Below are 17,964 nucleotides of genomic sequence, written 5' to 3' on the forward strand. Positions count from 1 at the left end.
AATTTTTTTTAAACTATGTGGACCAACCCCCAGCAGCATAAATAAACCCAACCCCAGCATTACGTAGGTGGGGGTTCTGTTACTGCCTCTTACCCCTGCATAACCAAGACAGCAACACAGAGGTCAGAAGAAAAACTTGTTATGGACACTAGATGTGTACAGGACCCGGTAGACCGCGGTGGGGAGGATGAACCAGCTGCCTCCCTTGTGCGGAGCAGCAGTCCTGGGATCACAAACATGGGAGGGAGCACTCCCTGGCTGACTACTTCCTGTGTGCTCTTGGTTTCCAAAGCTGCAAAGCAGGGAATAGTGTTCCAAGAGTGTCTCCCTGGAACACCGATGTACTCCCTTGTTTATGCTGATGCTGGGCAAGTTCTCACCCATACCCTTTGGGCACTTGGAGAAGCAAATGACTGGGGAGGTCTGGACCAGGTTTCAGGGGCACAGGCGATGTGGCTTTTGGTTGTGTACATAGGGTACTTTATTCTCCACATAGTGATAGATGCTATGGAGGTTGCTCTTGAGCCAATACCCTCATATGTATAGACCTGAATAAAGTGAGTCTCTGGGGTGGGGGTGGGGGAATCCATATATTACTGAGACTTAGTAAAACAATATAACCTAGTTATATATGCCTGGCATATATAACACTCAGTGACTTTTAAAAAATTTATTGCATTTCTCTTCTCTTCTCTTCTCTTCTCTTCTCTTCTCTTCTCTTCTCTTCTCTTCTCTTGTCTTCTCTTCTCTCCTCCTCCTCTTCCTCTTCTTCTCTCTCTCTCTCTCTCTCTCTCTCTCTCTCTCTCTCTCTCTCTGTGTGTGTGTGTGTGTGTGTGTGTGTGTGTATGTGCACACACACTCGTGTGCCCAGCACAAGTGTGGTTGGTCAGAGGACAAGTTGCAGGAGTCAGTTCTCTCCTACTTATGAGTTCCAGGGATTGAATTCAGGTTGACAGACTTGGCAGCACGCATGGTTACCCTCTGAGCCATCTCACTGATTCTCAATGACGATTTTACAAAGTAATGGTTAAATAGATTTGATATGAAAAAAAAAAGACTGTAATCAAAGAAATCTGAGATGTGCACAGGTTCTTAACCCAGCCACCTGAGTGGTAGTCATAGTACTTGGAGATCATTTGGGGGAGGTAACAGTTTCAGAAAGCAGGAGTTCTTCACGGCGTCTGTTAGTGTGAGTTACCTACTCTTTTTCTAAAATGAGATTTCAGGAAGGTAAGTGGATTCACAGCTCAACAGGTGAGAAGCTGACAAGGTGTTTTAAGTCCTTTTACATTGCTGTGACTGAGTACCTGAAGGGACAACTTCGGAAGCAAAGGTCTGTGGTCATGGACATTTCAGTCCTTCACCATAGAGAAGGCATGGCAGAGTTCATGGCAGTGTTTATAATGGTAGGGTCTTATGGTGGAAGTCCCCCATTGTAGAAGAGCAGGAAGCACAAAGTGGGCCCAGAACCAGGCCCACTCCTGGGAGTCTATCTAGAAAATGAGAGATTTCCTAAGGGAATAATGTGTAACTGGGCGGCCGTATCCTTTGTTCAAAGCAATGCATATTTTAACTCTAGCTCGAACATGACTACATGATGTCAGGAGTTGGAATATGACCTTAGGTTTCTTAATTAATTTTGCTTTGATTAGAGTCTTTTACACAGGATGTTCACACGGACTGGAATTATGTACATTGTGGATAAATTGAGGTCAAAAGTAAGACTATGCACTGAGATACCAAACTCTTCAGTGTGTGAGAGTCTGTTAGCTAGTATAAAACATGTCAAAGGAGGGTGTCCTGGTTATTTTTATGTCTACTTGACACAATCCGGAGGCATTTGGGAAGAGGGAAACTCAACAGAGGAACTGCCTCTGTAAGGTTTGCCTGTAGGCAGCTCTGTAGTCCATTTTCTCGATTAGTGGTTGGTGTTGGAGGGCACAGCTCACTGTGGCAGAGCCACTCCTGGGCAGGTGGTTCTGGTTGTGTAAGAAAGCTGGCTGAGTATGATGGGGAGCAAGCCAGTAAGCTACGTTTCTCCATGGCTTCTGCTTTAGTTCCTGCCTCTAGGTTCTTGCCTTGAGTCCCTGCCCTGTTTTACCTTCATGGTGGGTTGTGATTGAAACATGAAAGCTGAGATAAACTCTTTTCTCCCCAAGTTGCTTTTGATGAAGCTGTAATCCCAGGCCAGTAGCTAACTAATGTACATAATATGTTGGGTATGTTTGGGAATGTGGAGTCATGGGCACAGGTCCCAAGAAGGTTCAGTGGAAAGGTAAGTGGAGGAAAGATAATTCTAGAAGAGTGAGATGATTACAGAGCAGTGTGTAGATGAATAGCACAATGTGGAGTACAGCTCCTCTGTACCAACTGCCGTCCTGAAAGGATCTTCCATTGAGGTTGCTTTCCATACTACCCTGGGAAATGCCTGCCAGAGAATCTGTTAACTGTGCCCCAGGTAACCAAATGAGTTAATCTCCTGAATCAGTCTATTTGCTGTTACTCAAATGAATGTGGAAGATTGCCTGCCAACAACAGTGATTGTGATTTTGGCAATATGACAGAAATGGCTGGTCAGTATGTTTAGCTGCTTATTGAAGCCACTCCTGCCACAAGAGACCAGAGCCATCACAGAAGGAAGGATACACAGTGTCCTCTTTTCCTTGGGCCTGCTTCCACGTCATTCAAAATATGCACTCAATTTTCCAGGCTTTTTCCTTATCTCAGGGTGAGGCCACACTAGATTCTAAGCTGTTCAGGATGATACAGCAATATTCTACTCCAAGAACTACCTAGAAATTTGAGGAAAGTATCAGTCCTTGAGGCTCCTGAAACTGCCATTTACTGTGGAGTTCATCACTGGGAGATCTCCTCTGTAGTAACAGAACACTGGTGCTGTTGGAACTTCTTTCAGACTGGGAAGGAAAGCTCTTAAACGTCTTACAGTAAGTGAAAAAGTTCTCACTAATGGAAGAAGAGACTGTGGATGGCATTGGTTCCACGTGAGGAGCCAAACACAAGGGGAAGTTCCATTCTGAAAGCAATTGTGTTAGGACTCTGAGAGCACACAGCTTATATTGATTACTGAAAATCTGAAGAAAGCGCTTCTTCTCCGGAAGGAACTGAGCATTGTTTTGACAGGAAACATAGAACATTATGTAGGTAACCCTCCAGCTTTTTGGGTTTTTGTGAGAGCCAAAGCTTATTGGCAGACCACAGTCATGCCTGCAACTGGTCCTGTGTGTAGCTATGTGTCAGTCCATTGAGGAACAAGCAATTTAACTAACATCCATGAAGATATTGACCATGTTACTTTTCAATTGATGCTGATCAATATTTACTTTTTAATTAGTTCTGCAGGTAACATTTTCTTACTAGTGTCTTTAGAGGCTGCATTTTATAGTATCTGTGCAAATGGAATGCTCCTGGGCCTCTGAGGACTCTAATAAGTAATTCATTCTTCCCTTTCATGCCCATAGTGTCAGTAAAAATAATGGATAAATAAGCCGTGCAGTGTAAAGTGTCTTTTCTATTTTCTGTTTATGCCTTATTTGAAACTGATTAAAAATGTCAAACTTGAAACTCTGACAAAATAATATCTGCTGTTTGAATATAATACAGGCCAAATTGTTTAAACCTTAATTAGGCTAAGTTTGAATTGACCTCAGTAGGAATTTGGCTGAAGCTCTGTGTTAATTACCTTTGCCTTGAAATATGTAAGAGCTTTCTCTCTCAAGGAACAATATATGGATAGCTAAACTAATAAAAGGTTTAAATAGATGCAAATCAAACTTGAAAGTTTAAACTGTTGTTTTCATCCTGCAAGTCAGCTGAGAAAAAGCATACAGACTGTAGTTCTAAATTATGTCCACAGAGCATTTCAGATCCAGTGAATTAGCTCTCCTCCTTCGTCCATTTGAGCTCATAAATGTTCGCTTCAAAAGTGCTTCAGATTCTTCCATTGAAACAAACTTGAACTGACAATATCCAGATGATGTAAAATTGGAACTGAAATTCTATCTGTGGCCCATCCCGTGTTCTTCCTCATAGGTATTAGAGGAATCAGAGGAAAATTAGTGTTTTCATTCTATGGGCAAAGCAGGGCATATAGATTTCTGGCTGCCAGAAAAAAGCAATTAGCAGTGAGGAGAAGACAGAAGGAAATAAATAAACAGAACTGTGCTAGATAGTGAGTGAATTCAAGGATTGATTTAGAATGACTTGGCTTATAGAAAACAGGCCTCAACATTTATCATATGCTTTCATTAAAGCTTGATATGGGAACTGTAGTGTTTTCTTAATAGGCAAATTATGTTGCCAAACCATTTTTATACTTTATTTCTAAATAAATAGAGATAGACTGTGTAATATTGTGCAACCAAACTCAAAAGGAAACCAGTTATACCAGAGGTAAACAAATAGCACGTCAGAAATTCAATATACCCATGTCAATGTTGTATAAGGATGATGGCTTCATACTTGGCTGGGAGTTTGTGCTGAGGATGGTGTATGCGTCCTGTGTACTGGGTGTTTCTCCTCTCTTGATGATGAGGATTATGAGCTCACCCCAGAAGCTCACTGCTCCTGAATGTAAACCCATACTTACATCTGCTGCTAGGTGGCCATGTTCTTGATTACATGCCTTCTCTCTAACGGTGAGTCCTTTCATTTTGAAAACAGTGGGCTATGGGGAATAAGGCTGTCAGTGTCGGTCTGGAAAAGACAGAACTTCGATGACACACCCACACCATTCTTATTAACTAGTCTTGTCTAAGCCTAACCCCAGCCTCACCACTGAAAGTCAACTAGGGAAAGAACTTACCTTACAGTAGACCTAACTCCAAAATATCTTCCAAGATGAGGTAATAATGTATGTAGTTCCTCATGGTCTGTTAGTGAACTTACTTTCTTAAAGTAGGTGGATAATGAAGAATGGGGGCTATAGATTATGGTTCACATGAGATTAGTGGTTATTTGATGTCATTATAAAGTTGGACATAAAGTATACAGTGTATTGGACTCTATAGGATCGAATTATTTCAGGAGGAAAGTTTCTAAGTGTTTATTCAGAGACTTTTTTTTTTAAGTAGAGCAGGTTGGCCTTGAATTCACAAAGATCTACCTGCCTGTCTCTTAAGTGCAAGGGACTAAAGGTGTGCACCAGCACGCCCAGCTGAGGTGCCTTCTTAACAAACCAGCACCACTCAAGGAGCTACAGAATCAAACTATCCCTGTAAAGGAACAATTTTGCCTCAAAAGTCAATTCATCAACAACAATAGACATGTTTAAAGTGGTTAAAGGGCCTGGGAGACCACAAGGCCTCACTCTACACAGAAAATACAGGCAATTAAAAAATTAAATTAAATTAAAGAGGGAGAAATAAATACTCACAGTGCCAATTGGTTGTTCAGTAACAAATGATCAGCACTGAAAACATACATACAAGTAACATTACACAGACTGAACAGGTTGTATTTAGTAATGTGTGTGTGTGTATATATATACATATATATATAATTGTTGTTACATATATACACGTATTACTACATATATTATACATATGCATATATATGCATGTAACAACAATTAATGAAAAAGGCCATGAATTTAAAAGAGAGGAAGGAGGCATATGGAAAGATTTGAAATGAGGAAAGGAAAGGAAAGGGGAAAATCATATAATTACATTATAATCTCAAAAAAAATAAAAATAATTTAAAAAAGAATAACAAAAAATCACTTAGAATATAAGAAGACAAAATAAATCTGATAAAAATTAGCCCTTCAGGTTTTGAGATGTTATATGTGAAAAATATTGAACATCTTGAAGAAATTTACAATGCGAAAAAACATACAGTATAATATATAAAATACATAGGCACACGACCTGGACTTGTGTGGGTTTTTAAGTTTAGGTAAGTGATACTGTATTTTAGAGCACACTTTTCCGTAGTGTACTTCTTTACCCAAAACTGCTCGGTTTTTGTTCCCATTAGGACATTAGGTCGCAGCTTACTCCTTCTCTCTGATGGACAACATATTGTCATGTGAACAGGCCTCACTACATCTGTCCAGTCCTGTATCTCAGCGGGGTTTCCTGCTCCCATGCTCACATCTCAGCTGGTGACTGCTCTGGGGAACTGTGCTGAAGGGGAAGTGGTAGGTTGTAGGGAAGGCCTTTTACATGTTACAGCAGTCCGCAAAACCAGCTGTGGGTAGGAGATGTCAGGCTTTTAAAGTATGATATCACTGAGAAATGCTTTTTTTAAAAAAAACCTTTTGGGTTTTAAATTTTCTTCTTATTAACCAGGGGTTGGCAAATGAAAGCCTGTGGTCCACATCCAGCCTGTTACCTGCTTCTGTAAAGAAAGTTTTATGAGAACACAGGATTTCTTATTCATTTACATATTGCCCACAGCTGTTTTCAGGTTGTAAGTATTGAGTAGTTGCCATAGAGACCATAAGTCTTGAACCAGCTCCAGTGGCGGCTCCCTGGCCCTTATGGAGAGAAGCGTTGGCTTGTCCTGCCGTTGGAGGATTGCCCGTTAGCACTATCCAATCCTTTTGTTTCAATTTGTAAATTATCGATGATCAAGCCGCATGACTGAAATGACGTCAGAAGGCGATAGAAGTAGAAAATGGGGTGGGAGGGCCTAGTGAGTTAGGTAGATGGTAGAGAATTTGGGATGATGCCCTGTGAGTGGAGACCCCAGACAAAGAAAACCAAAGCTCAGGCGCTTAACAATCTCTATAAAATGTGGCAGGTAGTAAGTGGCAGGGGCTGGATTTCAATTCAGAAACAACTCCAAATTTAAGTTCTTTTCCTCTCTATGGTATAACTACTTCCTTAAATCCACGCAAATACAATGCAAGGAGAAATACAACAAGCTTTGTTTCAGAAGCAGAGGGGTTCAGTTCTCCAGACTTGGCAGTCCTGAGACTGGAGCTGTGATGTGTTGAAATTTGGACTCGGTGCCGATGACTGGGCTTGAATCATAGTCCCCACATTAACCTTGGCTGAGTCCCTTGAATTTGCAGCCGTCATTGTGTGATGGGGGCGGGCGGTAGGAGGGAGCTCCTCTGAAAAGTGGGGCGGGTGTCTAGAGGGTCTCTGTGGACTCCACTGGCTCTCACTCTCTATGATGCTGTGACTTTAGGAGGTGGCATTTGATCTGGGCTTTGGAGTGTGGGGTGATTTTGACAGGCTGCCTTGTAAATGAGGGGGAAAGGTATTCCAGGTGGTGAAAACAGTTTGAGCAGAAACACAGTGACTAGCAACTGTAGAAGGAATTCTAGGAATGATGTATACTGGGTCTGTCTGACAAGGCCGGGCTTTAACCTTGCAGCAAACCACAAAGCCAAATGGGGTCTGGTACTGAACTGAGAGAGGGTCTGAAGTTAGGCTTAGGAGCTGGGAATTCTTTCCTGCAGTTGTAGAAGTCTAGAGGTCCTGGAGTGACTAGTCGCTGTGACTAGTCCCAGGGTTAGAGTTCTACATCATCTGTTGTCTATCCAGGGCAGCTCTTAGTGTAAGAAAATTCATCAGTATGCTGAGCCAAAACTTACAGGGTGTAGTTGTAGCTCTTCCAGCATGTAAATAATGGGAGATCATAAACAGTAGAAGAACATGTAACCCAAAGAATATGTAACCCAAAGGCTTGCCATAGACCCAGGGCATCCACAAAGGCACAGAACTTTAGAAGGCATTCCAGTCACAGAGGAAGTGTGCATCCATGGTGGGTCAGTCTCTGACAGATTTCACTGCCCAGAGGGGAGCTGGAACGTCAGCCTGTTGTGACAAAGACTCTGGTCAGTTCAAGCTGGAGGGTGAGAAGGAAGGGTTCCTGGAGTTGGTCCGATGGTCCAGGGACAGGAGAGTGCTCAATTGAGGAAGGGGGCTAGGAGACAAAAGGATGAGTGGACACGTCCTATCCAAGGAACTGAAAGCCCTCTACGATTGGAACATGACCAGTGTGAACCTGAATTAATAAGACTCCAGGACTCTCTTCTTAAAATTAATTAGCTAATTAATTAGTGTGTGCATACATGTATGCTGTGTGTGTGCTTTTATGCCTGTCACAGCACGTGTGCATGGGAAGGTCAGAGTACAACTTTGTAGAGTCAGTTCTATCTACTCTCATTTGGACTCCAGGGACCCAACTCAGGCTTGTGTATCAACCCCTTGACACACAACCACCTTGCTGGCTGTGAGGAGCCAGTACTGTTAAAGTGATCAGTTTTCCCCTTAACTGTATCAAATATATATGAGTGCCTTTAAAAATATTAGAATCATAAGGCCAAGTGGTGGCACACGCCTTTAATCCCAGCACTCAGGAGGCAGAGCGAGGTGGATTGCTGTGAGTTCAAGGCCAGCTTGGTCTACAGAGTGAGATCCAGGACAGACACCAAAACAACACGGAGAAACCCTGTCTTGAAAAACAAAACAAACAAGCAAAAAATTAGAACCCATAGAAAATATGGAACCAGGAGGTAAAAATCACCTTTAATCTCACCAATCAGAAATAATCTTACTTCAGCATATGCTTGTGTTTTTATGCAAGGGCACACAAGAAAAGCATGATTTTATGGAACAATATAGTTTTATCAGCTTTTATCTGATGTAACACTATATGCTAGCATTTCCAAAGTCATGCCACTAGACATTTTTTCAGAACTTTAAAATTTCCAATTAAAACATAATTACATCACTTTTTCCCTTCCCTTTCCTTCCTCCAACCACTTCCATGTTCCCCTTACTTCCTTTCAAATTGATGCTCTTTTTCTCTGATTATTATTGGTGTGTGTGTGTGTGTGTGTGTGTGTGTGTGTGTGTGTGTGTGTGAATGCAATTTGCTGAGTGTATTTGGTGTTGCTCGTGTGTTGATCTATGATTTCAGGGCCAGCCACTTGGTATTCAATAACCACTTAGGCAGCTCATCCCTAGGAAAGACCAAGTCTCCCTTCAGCAATTATTAGTTGCCTGTAGATCTTTGTCTAAAAATGGGACCCAGTGACATTTCCTCCTTCCCTTTTAGCATATCTTTTGGCATGTCTGTGTTCAGGCCTTGTTTAGGCAACCATATTGTTATTGTATCATATGTATAGCTTCCCTGTTATTTCTCGGAGACATAATTTCACAGCCAACTTCCTGGGCCCTTCTTATATGATGTTCTCTGAGCCTTTAGGTACAGGATTTATGTTGTAGATGAACCAGCTGGGGCTAGGCTCTCCAAGGTCATCTGAGCTCTCCGTTATGGTGAGTTCTGGTTTTCTGCAGTAGTTCCTGTCTGCTGCACAGAGAAGCTTCTTTGACCACCAAAGGGAGGCATGGTCTGCATTTATCTGTAGGTACAATGAAAAGTTTTAGAATGCAAGTAGGAATTATGCTGGTGTGGTAAAGTGGTGGTAAGAGGTTCTCCTCAGTTTAGCTGTGAAATATGAAGGTAAAGGGGTGGGACTAGAAAATATTATATTGAATGAGGTAACCAAGACTCAGAAGAATAAACACAGTTCATACCTCCAAATCTTTGGATGTGAGTTTATAACCTTGGATTATATATAACCTTGGATTAACCACAGAAACCAGGAAAGTAAAAAGGAATCATAAAGATGGGAGGCTAGAGATAAGAACAGGAGGATATAGGTGATACACTGGGGGACTGGGAAAAACAGAGAAGGGATCCTTAACTGGAGGTGAAGGAGAGAGGTCAATACAGAAGGAGGAGGGAGAGAGGGTGGATAAATAATACTAAGGATGTTTAATGAAACCTCAAGGAATCATGTTACTTTATTACTTACCTAAAATTATCTGCAATACATATAAGTGTGTGTGTGTGTGTGTGTGTGTGTGTGTGTGTGTGTGTATATATATATCATACATATGGTGTGTGTGTGTGTCTTTGGTTTTGTTTTTTTTTTTTTCCGAGACAGGGTTTCTCTGTGTAGCTTTGCGCCTTTTCCTAGAACTCACTTGGTAGCCCAGGCTCTGGCCTCGAACTCACAGAGATCCACCTGGCTCTGCCTCCCGAGTGCTGGGATTAAAGGCGTGCGCCACCACCGCCTGGCTTTTTGTGTGTGTGTGTGTGTGTGTGTGTGTGTGTGTGTGTGTGTGTGTCTTAAATGAAGTTATACCACTTGGGCTGACAATGCCCTCACAAGAGCCTTAGGCTACCTAACAAAACCCCAGTACCAGGCATAAGAAACCTCCATTTGAGTTGATGGCCACAGCAGTCTAAGTGACCCCCAAAACAATATAGGCTATTGATGTTGTCCTTGGCTGCCTCTCAGACACCAAAGGTAAGTAAGTCCCTATTGCTGAGGACATTGCCCACTTCAGATACAGTACTTAGAAGATTTGAGCTGAATCTAACCAAAAAGCCTCTGTCTTACAGTCTACCATTCATAATACCAGAAGTTATTATGCAAGCTGCCAAGGGAGGGGCACAATCAATAGTCCTACCCACTTGTGATGCCTGTGAACCACAACAATGGCCAATCAAGGTAGCTCCAAAGGTGCAAGAATGGCACTCATATCTTGGCAGTAACAAGTAACTGTCTCTTAAAGCCCAACTCGACAGGAAGAAATCATGCCTGGTACAAGAAACAGCCACCTGCCGGGCAGTGGTGGCGCACGCCTTTAATCCCAGCACTCGGGAGGCAGAGCCGGGCGGATCTCTGTGAGTTCGAGGCCAGCCTGGACTACCAAGTGAGTTCCAGGAAAGGCGCAAAGCTACACAGAGAAACCCTGTCTCGAAAAACCAAAAAAAAAAAAAAAAAAAAAAAAAAGAAACAGCCACCTAACTACCTGGGTCTAGTTAGGTTATGGGTCTTAGAGGGGAACTTTAAAAAATAGTTTTATTAATTCTTTGGGAATTTCATACACTGTATTTTGGTCATAGTCCTCCCTACTCTTCCCCTTTACTCCTTCCCAATCTACTCTCACTTGTCACTCACCCCCACCCCCGACCTTTGTGCTGCCCATATACCCTCAGAGAACACTGACTCTGGTTTCCCTAGAAGTCATTAACTAGCTATAGCTCCTCATTTAGGGATGGGCACTCATGAACTTTTCCCACTCCAAACAAGAATGTTGGCTGGCTTGATCTTGTGCAGGCAGGCCAGCTCCTGTGAGTTCGGTGTGTGATACAGATAGCCCGTTTGTGACTGAGCACTCCATTGACACTTATTTCTGCACTTGGACCAGTTTTAGGTTTCTGAATTAAACTAATATCTACCACACAAAGAAACTTCTCTGATGAGGACTGAGAGCTATGGATATAAAAATACAAATTTAGACAGCAGCTTGATACTCTATCTGTTTGGCAGAATAATAATAGTAGGTTCACCCCTAGGATCTATGAGCTTCCCAAACATCAGTTCTTGGCCATATTTATAGTAACATGCATGTACTTCTTCCTGTGGAGCACTCGGTAAATCTAACAGAAAAAATGTAGTTGGTTACACTCGTAACATCCATGCCCCTATTACACTCATGGACATATCTTGCCAAGTTGGTTATTATTGTAGTTCACAGGACTCACCGCTGGTGATTGATTGTCAATGACTTCCCCCTTCTTCCTCGAGTAGCCTTCATAGCACCTTCCAGTACTATGAAAATGAGTCAGCAGGAGGAAGTTCCTAGGTCAGTATCAATTTGATCTCTCCATGCCCTGCGACCATGGTGTATGCTGTCTCCACCAATAGGGTTTACCTTCAAGGAGAACTTAGCTTCTAATAATTACATGTAATAAACAAAAGATAGTGACATTTACTGTATATAAATGTTTGTAATGGGTCACATTTTAAGGTGCTTGCGTTTTTCTTTACTGTAACAAACAATGTGATAAACAGCTTCTTTGTAAATTTATATTCAAATCTAACTGGTTTTGTTTTGTTTTGTTTTTTGTTTGTTTTGTTTTGTTTTGTTTTGTTTTAAGATACAGATAACCATGTCAAGGGCTGGTGGAATAGTCTAGTCAGACAGGGTCGTGAAGCATGATCTCAATGTATGTTAAAAACAAAACAAATAAAACACAACTCTACAACAGGCTTGCAAAAGTTGAGTTGGAAAGAGGTGGTGCTGAGGTAAGAATAGTAAGGTTTCTAATGGCACCAAAGTATGAGGGTGTAAATAAAGCTCAAAGAAAAGAGTTTTTGTTTAATAGCCTTGTGAAAACTTGAATGCTATCTGGCCATTTTACATATTATAGGACCTGTAAGGTGTCAGCCATGTTAGGGATCAGACATTGATGGGGGATTGATATACTGTGTTCCTATACAGGAGGTACCAAGGATGAGGAATAGATTTGAAAGGTTGTTCTAGGAGAGGGAAACTTGCCACTGAGTATTAGGTGTGTTGCTTTTATGGACACAAGGTAAAGCTGTTGGAAAGATAGTTTATAAGTTATTCTCTTAGGTGAGAGGGCAGAGCAGACATTTGTATGTGAGAATTCTTCACATGGAGACCCTAGACACAGAAATAGTTTTAGAGATCAGATGTGCACATGTCTCCTTGGGTTTTAATAAGCATCAGAATTTAAGCTTTAGCAACTAATACTTGGAATTGCATCTTAAAATTATATAATATGACTCGTGTCCTTGAAATTTGATTATTACTTGAAAAATTGGTCAAAAGTGATAAATGTTTAAATGTTACAGTTGAGAAAATGTCTTTATTGTGTTGCCAACTGCTGCATGACAGGGAACTTTAGTTCTAACAAGCTTTAATTAGAAAAAGTGAAAAAAAAATCAAAGGCTGATGTCAGCCAAGACCAAAGTGAACCAGAACAAGAAATACTTTTATTAGTTACAGAACATCCACAGTGTGTGGGGTTGTCTCATTGGCTTCCTTTAACAACAATGAAAATATTGCAGGCCTCTTTCTGAGAGTTCAGACTGTGGGTCTTTTTGGACACCAAATGATTTTGATAGGTGTTTTTAGTAGTAAAATTATGTTCTTTGGGTTTGCAAAAAAATTAAAAGATGTGCTAAATAAATTATGGCTTTAAAAAAACCAAAGAATATTCTTAACAAACTTAAGATGTTAAAAAATGTTCTTAAGAAAGGAAGTAGACAGTCAACACCAAGTGTCCATTGGTTAGTGGTAAATTAGCCTGTTGTTTTAGTTAAGGTTACTACTGCTATGCTGAAACACCATGACCCAAAGCAAGTTGGAGAGGAAAGGATTTATTTGCCTTACACTTCCACATCATAGTTCATCATTGAAGGAAGTCAGGACAAGAACTCAAGCAGGAACTTGAAAGAAGGAGCTGATGCAGAGGCCATGGAGGGGTGCTGTTGATTGGCTTGCTCTGAGCTTGTTACTTGCTCAGTCTGCTTTCCTATAGAACTCAGGACCACCTGCCCAGGGAGGGCACCAACCACCATAAGCTGGACCCTTCCACATCAATCACTAATGGAGAAAATACCTTACATGTTTACCTGTAGCCAGATCTTACTGAGGCATTTCTCAGTGGAGGCTCCCTCCTTTCCGGTGACTCTAGCTTGTGTCAAGTTGTCATCAAACTAGCCAGCACACCTATACTTTATTATTATTTATCACAGCATAGTTTCTATCATGGAGAGTGACATAAAAAAGATTTATTAATTTTTTTAGACACCATCATATTATAATTGAAAGTAATTGTCCATGTAGGGATTAAATAGATCAACAGAAATACATGAATTTACTTTCTAAAAAACCTGATTCTCTCTCCTTAAGATGCAATTTTACCCTACCTAAGAGAAGATTTACTAGTAAATTCTTGGTCCATTCTTCTTTCTCCTTACCCCTCACTGATGTTGAGCACTGTTATGTCTGAGTCCCGGTGGACCTGTCCTTCTCTGTATCTCATTGAGAAGTGTTGCCTGGTCCTTTAATCTATATTTTCCTGTGTGGCCATCTCTCTTGCTCCTTGCTGTTTTACAGAACTTTATCCAGTCTGCCAAGTTCAACCTAACGGTAGAATGCCTTGCTGGTGTGCCCAGCTGATGCCCCCATTCTCTGAAATGCAACTGTAATGGGTCACATTTTAAGGTGTGGCAACTGTGGTCTCTGTGTGTTGAGTCTCCAGTTTCGGGCTCTCGGGATGGTCTTACTCTGAGCAGATCTGTGTCGCCTCCTACTGCATATTTGCTCATTCATCTCTGCCTTTAAACTCTTCATGCCACTTCTTTCCCAGGGTCCGGCAGGGACCTTGACTCCTGTGTTACTAAGGTTACCCCCGCCCTGATCTCTACCAAAGTTTCCCTCAGACATACTGCCCTCCAGCTATCTGCTTTCCTAGTTCTCAGTTTTGTTCGGGCTGCTTGACACAAGAGTGCCTCCTCGCCTCTCCGTTTACTCTCTGGCTTCCATCCAAATTGCTCTGGACCAGCTACCAGCAACTGTGAGCTGTTTTCTGTCTTCACTGGGTTTAGTCTCTGTGGTATTTTGTAGTTACTGAACATCTATTGTTCTGAAAACCTCTCTCTTTTAGGTTTCCTCCCTCTTTAGATTGGTATAAATTCAGACTTGTCGCTCTTCTTAAAACAAAAACAAAAACAAAAAACAGAAAAAGAAGCATTTAATGATTTAAACATAAGGTCTGTTTGTAATCAAGTATTAATTTTATTACTATAAGGATTGTAATATATGTGTGTATGTGTGTGTTTTCATGTATGTGTGTGCACGTGGGTTCACTTGGTGCATGTAAATGCGCGTACACATGTGAGCTCATGCATATGGGTGCCAGAGGTCAGCTTTGGTGTTGTCAGGTGCTCTTTACCTTGTTTTGTTGTCACCAAAACTATATATATATAATTAATATTTTATTATTTAGTTTAGTAATATGTATATTTATTTATATACATATTATTAGTTCTTTGAGAATTTCATACAGTGTATTTTGATCACATTCATCCTCTCCAGCTCCTCCCAGATCCACCTCTCTTCCTTACCCATCCTTTGTGTTTTCCTTTTCCCCCCAATCCTCTCAAGTTCTGTTTGTGCTGACAACATGCCCTTGGGTGTGGTCAACGGAACAGGAGCTGCTGTCAAAGGAAACCGGGCCTCTCCCTGAGAAGCCACCAGTTGCCATTAGCTTCTGGTCTGGGGGAGGAGTTCCTGCTCATCTCCTGCTGCAGCCTGGGATTTTGTCTGACTTCGCCTTGCACAGTGCTCTGCAGACACAGCAGGGTACCTGCATGTGTGAATCTACCTGGCGTTTTACACAGCTTCCCTCCGTGGAACCCGAGGCTTGCTGGTTGGGCTAGATTGGCTAGCCAGCAAGCTCCAGGGTGCTCCTGTCCCTGCCTCCTCCTCGGTGCTGGAAGTCACAGAAGTAGGCTGCTGCACCAGATTTTTGTTTTTAGCATGGGTGCTGGGGATCAATCTCAGACCCTCCCACTCACATGGAAAGTACTGTATGTGCCAACTCAGCCATCTTCTTCGTCCTTGTATTTTTATATTATGCAAATATGTGATAATTTAGTGTCAGTTATACTTCTTTTATGTGTACACATGTGTGTGTCTATGTGCAAATGGAAGCCAGAGGACAATGCCTAGTATCTATCTTGTTTTCTGCCTGCCTGCCTTCCTACCTGCCTCCCTCCCTCCCACCCTCCTTCTCTCCTTTCCTCCATCCATCCATCCATCCATCCATCCATCCATCCATCCATCCATCCTTTCCTGTCTTTTTGAGATAGGGTTTCTTACTGGACTTCAAGCTTACTGATCAGCTAAACTAGCTGGCCAGCAAGCCCCAGGATTCTCCTGACTGCCCCACCAGCACAGCACAGAGATTGCAGGAGGCATACACTGGAGTTGTGTGTTTGCTTTGTTTCTAATAAAGGTTCTGAAGACTGAACTCGGGTCCTTATGGTTACGTGGCAAGCACTTTACTGACTAAGCCATTTCCCCAGCCTCAAGTACTAGTACTTAAAATACTTGACTGTCTAGGAATCCTTTTACTGTACATGTTATATTCCTTAAGTATAAATGTGAAAATATAAGGCATGCATATTAATTATTACCCTGGTCTCTTGTTTCCTAGTTAATGAAAGAATTCCCCCTCTTAAGCATGTTCAATATCCATGAAAACCTTCTAGAAGCCCTTCTGGAACTCCAAGCTTATGCTGATGTCCAGGCTGTCTTAGCAAAGTATGACGGTAAGTCCTGGGGTATTTTATGCACTTGAGAACTCCTTTCTCCTTGATATAATCCACTGATTAGATAGGAATGACAATTTCAAGTGGGACTTTGGTAACACTAAGAATTGCCACTTGTAGCATTATGATGGTTATTCTCTAGCGTCTTCAATTGAGTTCTTATGTGGCTTGTGCTCCACTCTTAGCCTTACTTCCCACAGACTGCTGATATGCTCCCACCCGGCAGCTGTGTGTCTCTGCTTGGTTCCCTCCTGATCAAGAGACAGCACATGTGGGGTTGGGCAGCACCATGAGGTCTTCCCATGACACCCTGCAGGTTCACTGTGATCACTATCTCATGGCCGTATTGATGCTCTAGATCAATATAGAACAGCTAATAGCCATGCCACAGGTGACAGTGACGAAGTAAACGTTTGAAGAACAAGTCATGTTCCCTTTCCCAGAAGGTCTTCCTTAATAACAGACTACCCCTATGATTTTACATGACACCGATGCCTTTGAAGGCCCTTCACCATCCTGGTCACTTCCTCATGAACTTATTCTACTTTACCTGTTACTAGTGAGTCAGGGAAAGAAGCTGGTACAGTGTCGAGAACTTAAACCTATTCTGTTTACAGTGGTGTCTGTGAATTTAGTATTTGATTAGTAGTACAAAAATTATATACATAATTGCCTGCCATGTTTATACTCTCTGTAGAACTTCACACTCTTCTGACTTATTTTAATCATTTTCTCCATAAATGTGTTTTGCTTATAGATTTGATATTATGGCATGATTACTTATATTACATAATAATTTTCTTGCATTGCAAAATATTCTTTCTTTAGCAAGCTTCCTTGGTCTATTTAAGAATTATTCAAATCACAGATTTCCTGAAATTCTTCAAACACAGAGAGCAAACTATGTCATTTGGATTTTAGTTTTGACCCACCAACACTTCCTAAGAGATGGTGTTGTTAGCCCCTGCTGTTTAGGAAACTGAGCTATTGTGGGCCTGTTTTTGTTTGTTTTCCCCAAAGTCTTGCTCAGAATGATGGAAACTAAAAGCCTTCAGCCAGTGATGGCATCACTTTGCCAGTGTACATCTGCACACCCCGTGGTAACAAGATATACACAACTTAGTTTGGAGCTGATTTTAAAGTATTTATGGAATACTTTAAAGTAAACAAACAAAAGACTGTTTGGCGTTCACATCAGCTCATTTTTTATTCTCTGTTTATTCTCTAGAATCTCACTGTTCACTTGAAGCTTGGCGATGTAAGCTATACATCGTTGTGGGCACAATGCTCATATATTGAGTGTCTTTTAGTACCGAAGGAGTTAGTCTTATGTCATGGGTCTACCTGACAACCAGCTTTGCCCAATGAAAAGTTCATGTTCTCATCATGAGTGCTGGTCTATACTCAGCCCAATAAGCCTTAAGAAGTAGGGCTTTAACTAGAAAAGCCTTTGAGATCACAAGTCTCAAGACTCCTTCCATGAAGATCTTAGCTCATTATAGAAATCATCAGCCTTGTGTTATAAAACTGATTGCCAAGTAAAGAAATGAACTCACTTGGATTTATTCATTGTCTCAATGTATCCCATTGCACAGCCTCCATTCCTCAACAATCAAAAGCTGATTTATTAAATTCTGATAACATATGTTCGTATTGCTTGTTACAACAGCCTGTCCCACCCTCTACTAAAACTTGGCTTGCACTTTGAAAAATTCCTTTATTGCAAATGGACAAACTCACCCTATCAAGGCCCATGTTGAGCTTTGTTTATGTTGTGTACCTGGCAACAGAAGTGATGTTCTTGTTCATTATTCATGGAA

At 41.5% G+C, this 17,964-nt stretch overlaps 1 protein-coding gene across 10 annotated transcripts in view; it reads left to right on the plus strand.

Annotated features, from left to right (window-relative positions):
• Positions 1-17,964, plus strand: part of St7 (suppression of tumorigenicity 7) — a 238,527-nt gene that overhangs the window by 167,889 nt on the left and 52,674 nt on the right. For all 10 annotated transcript variants that reach the window (XM_059257399.1, XM_059257400.1, XM_059257401.1 and 7 more), the window contains one exon: positions 16,030-16,144. In XM_059257399.1, coding sequence (XP_059113382.1) covers positions 16,030-16,144 — 115 coding nt within the window. The remainder of the gene's footprint in view (positions 1-16,029; positions 16,145-17,964) is intronic.

The sequence above is a fragment of the Peromyscus eremicus genome, chromosome 3 (genome assembly GCF_949786415.1).
Source record: "Peromyscus eremicus chromosome 3, PerEre_H2_v1, whole genome shotgun sequence".
NCBI lineage: Eukaryota > Metazoa > Chordata > Mammalia > Rodentia > Cricetidae > Peromyscus > Peromyscus eremicus.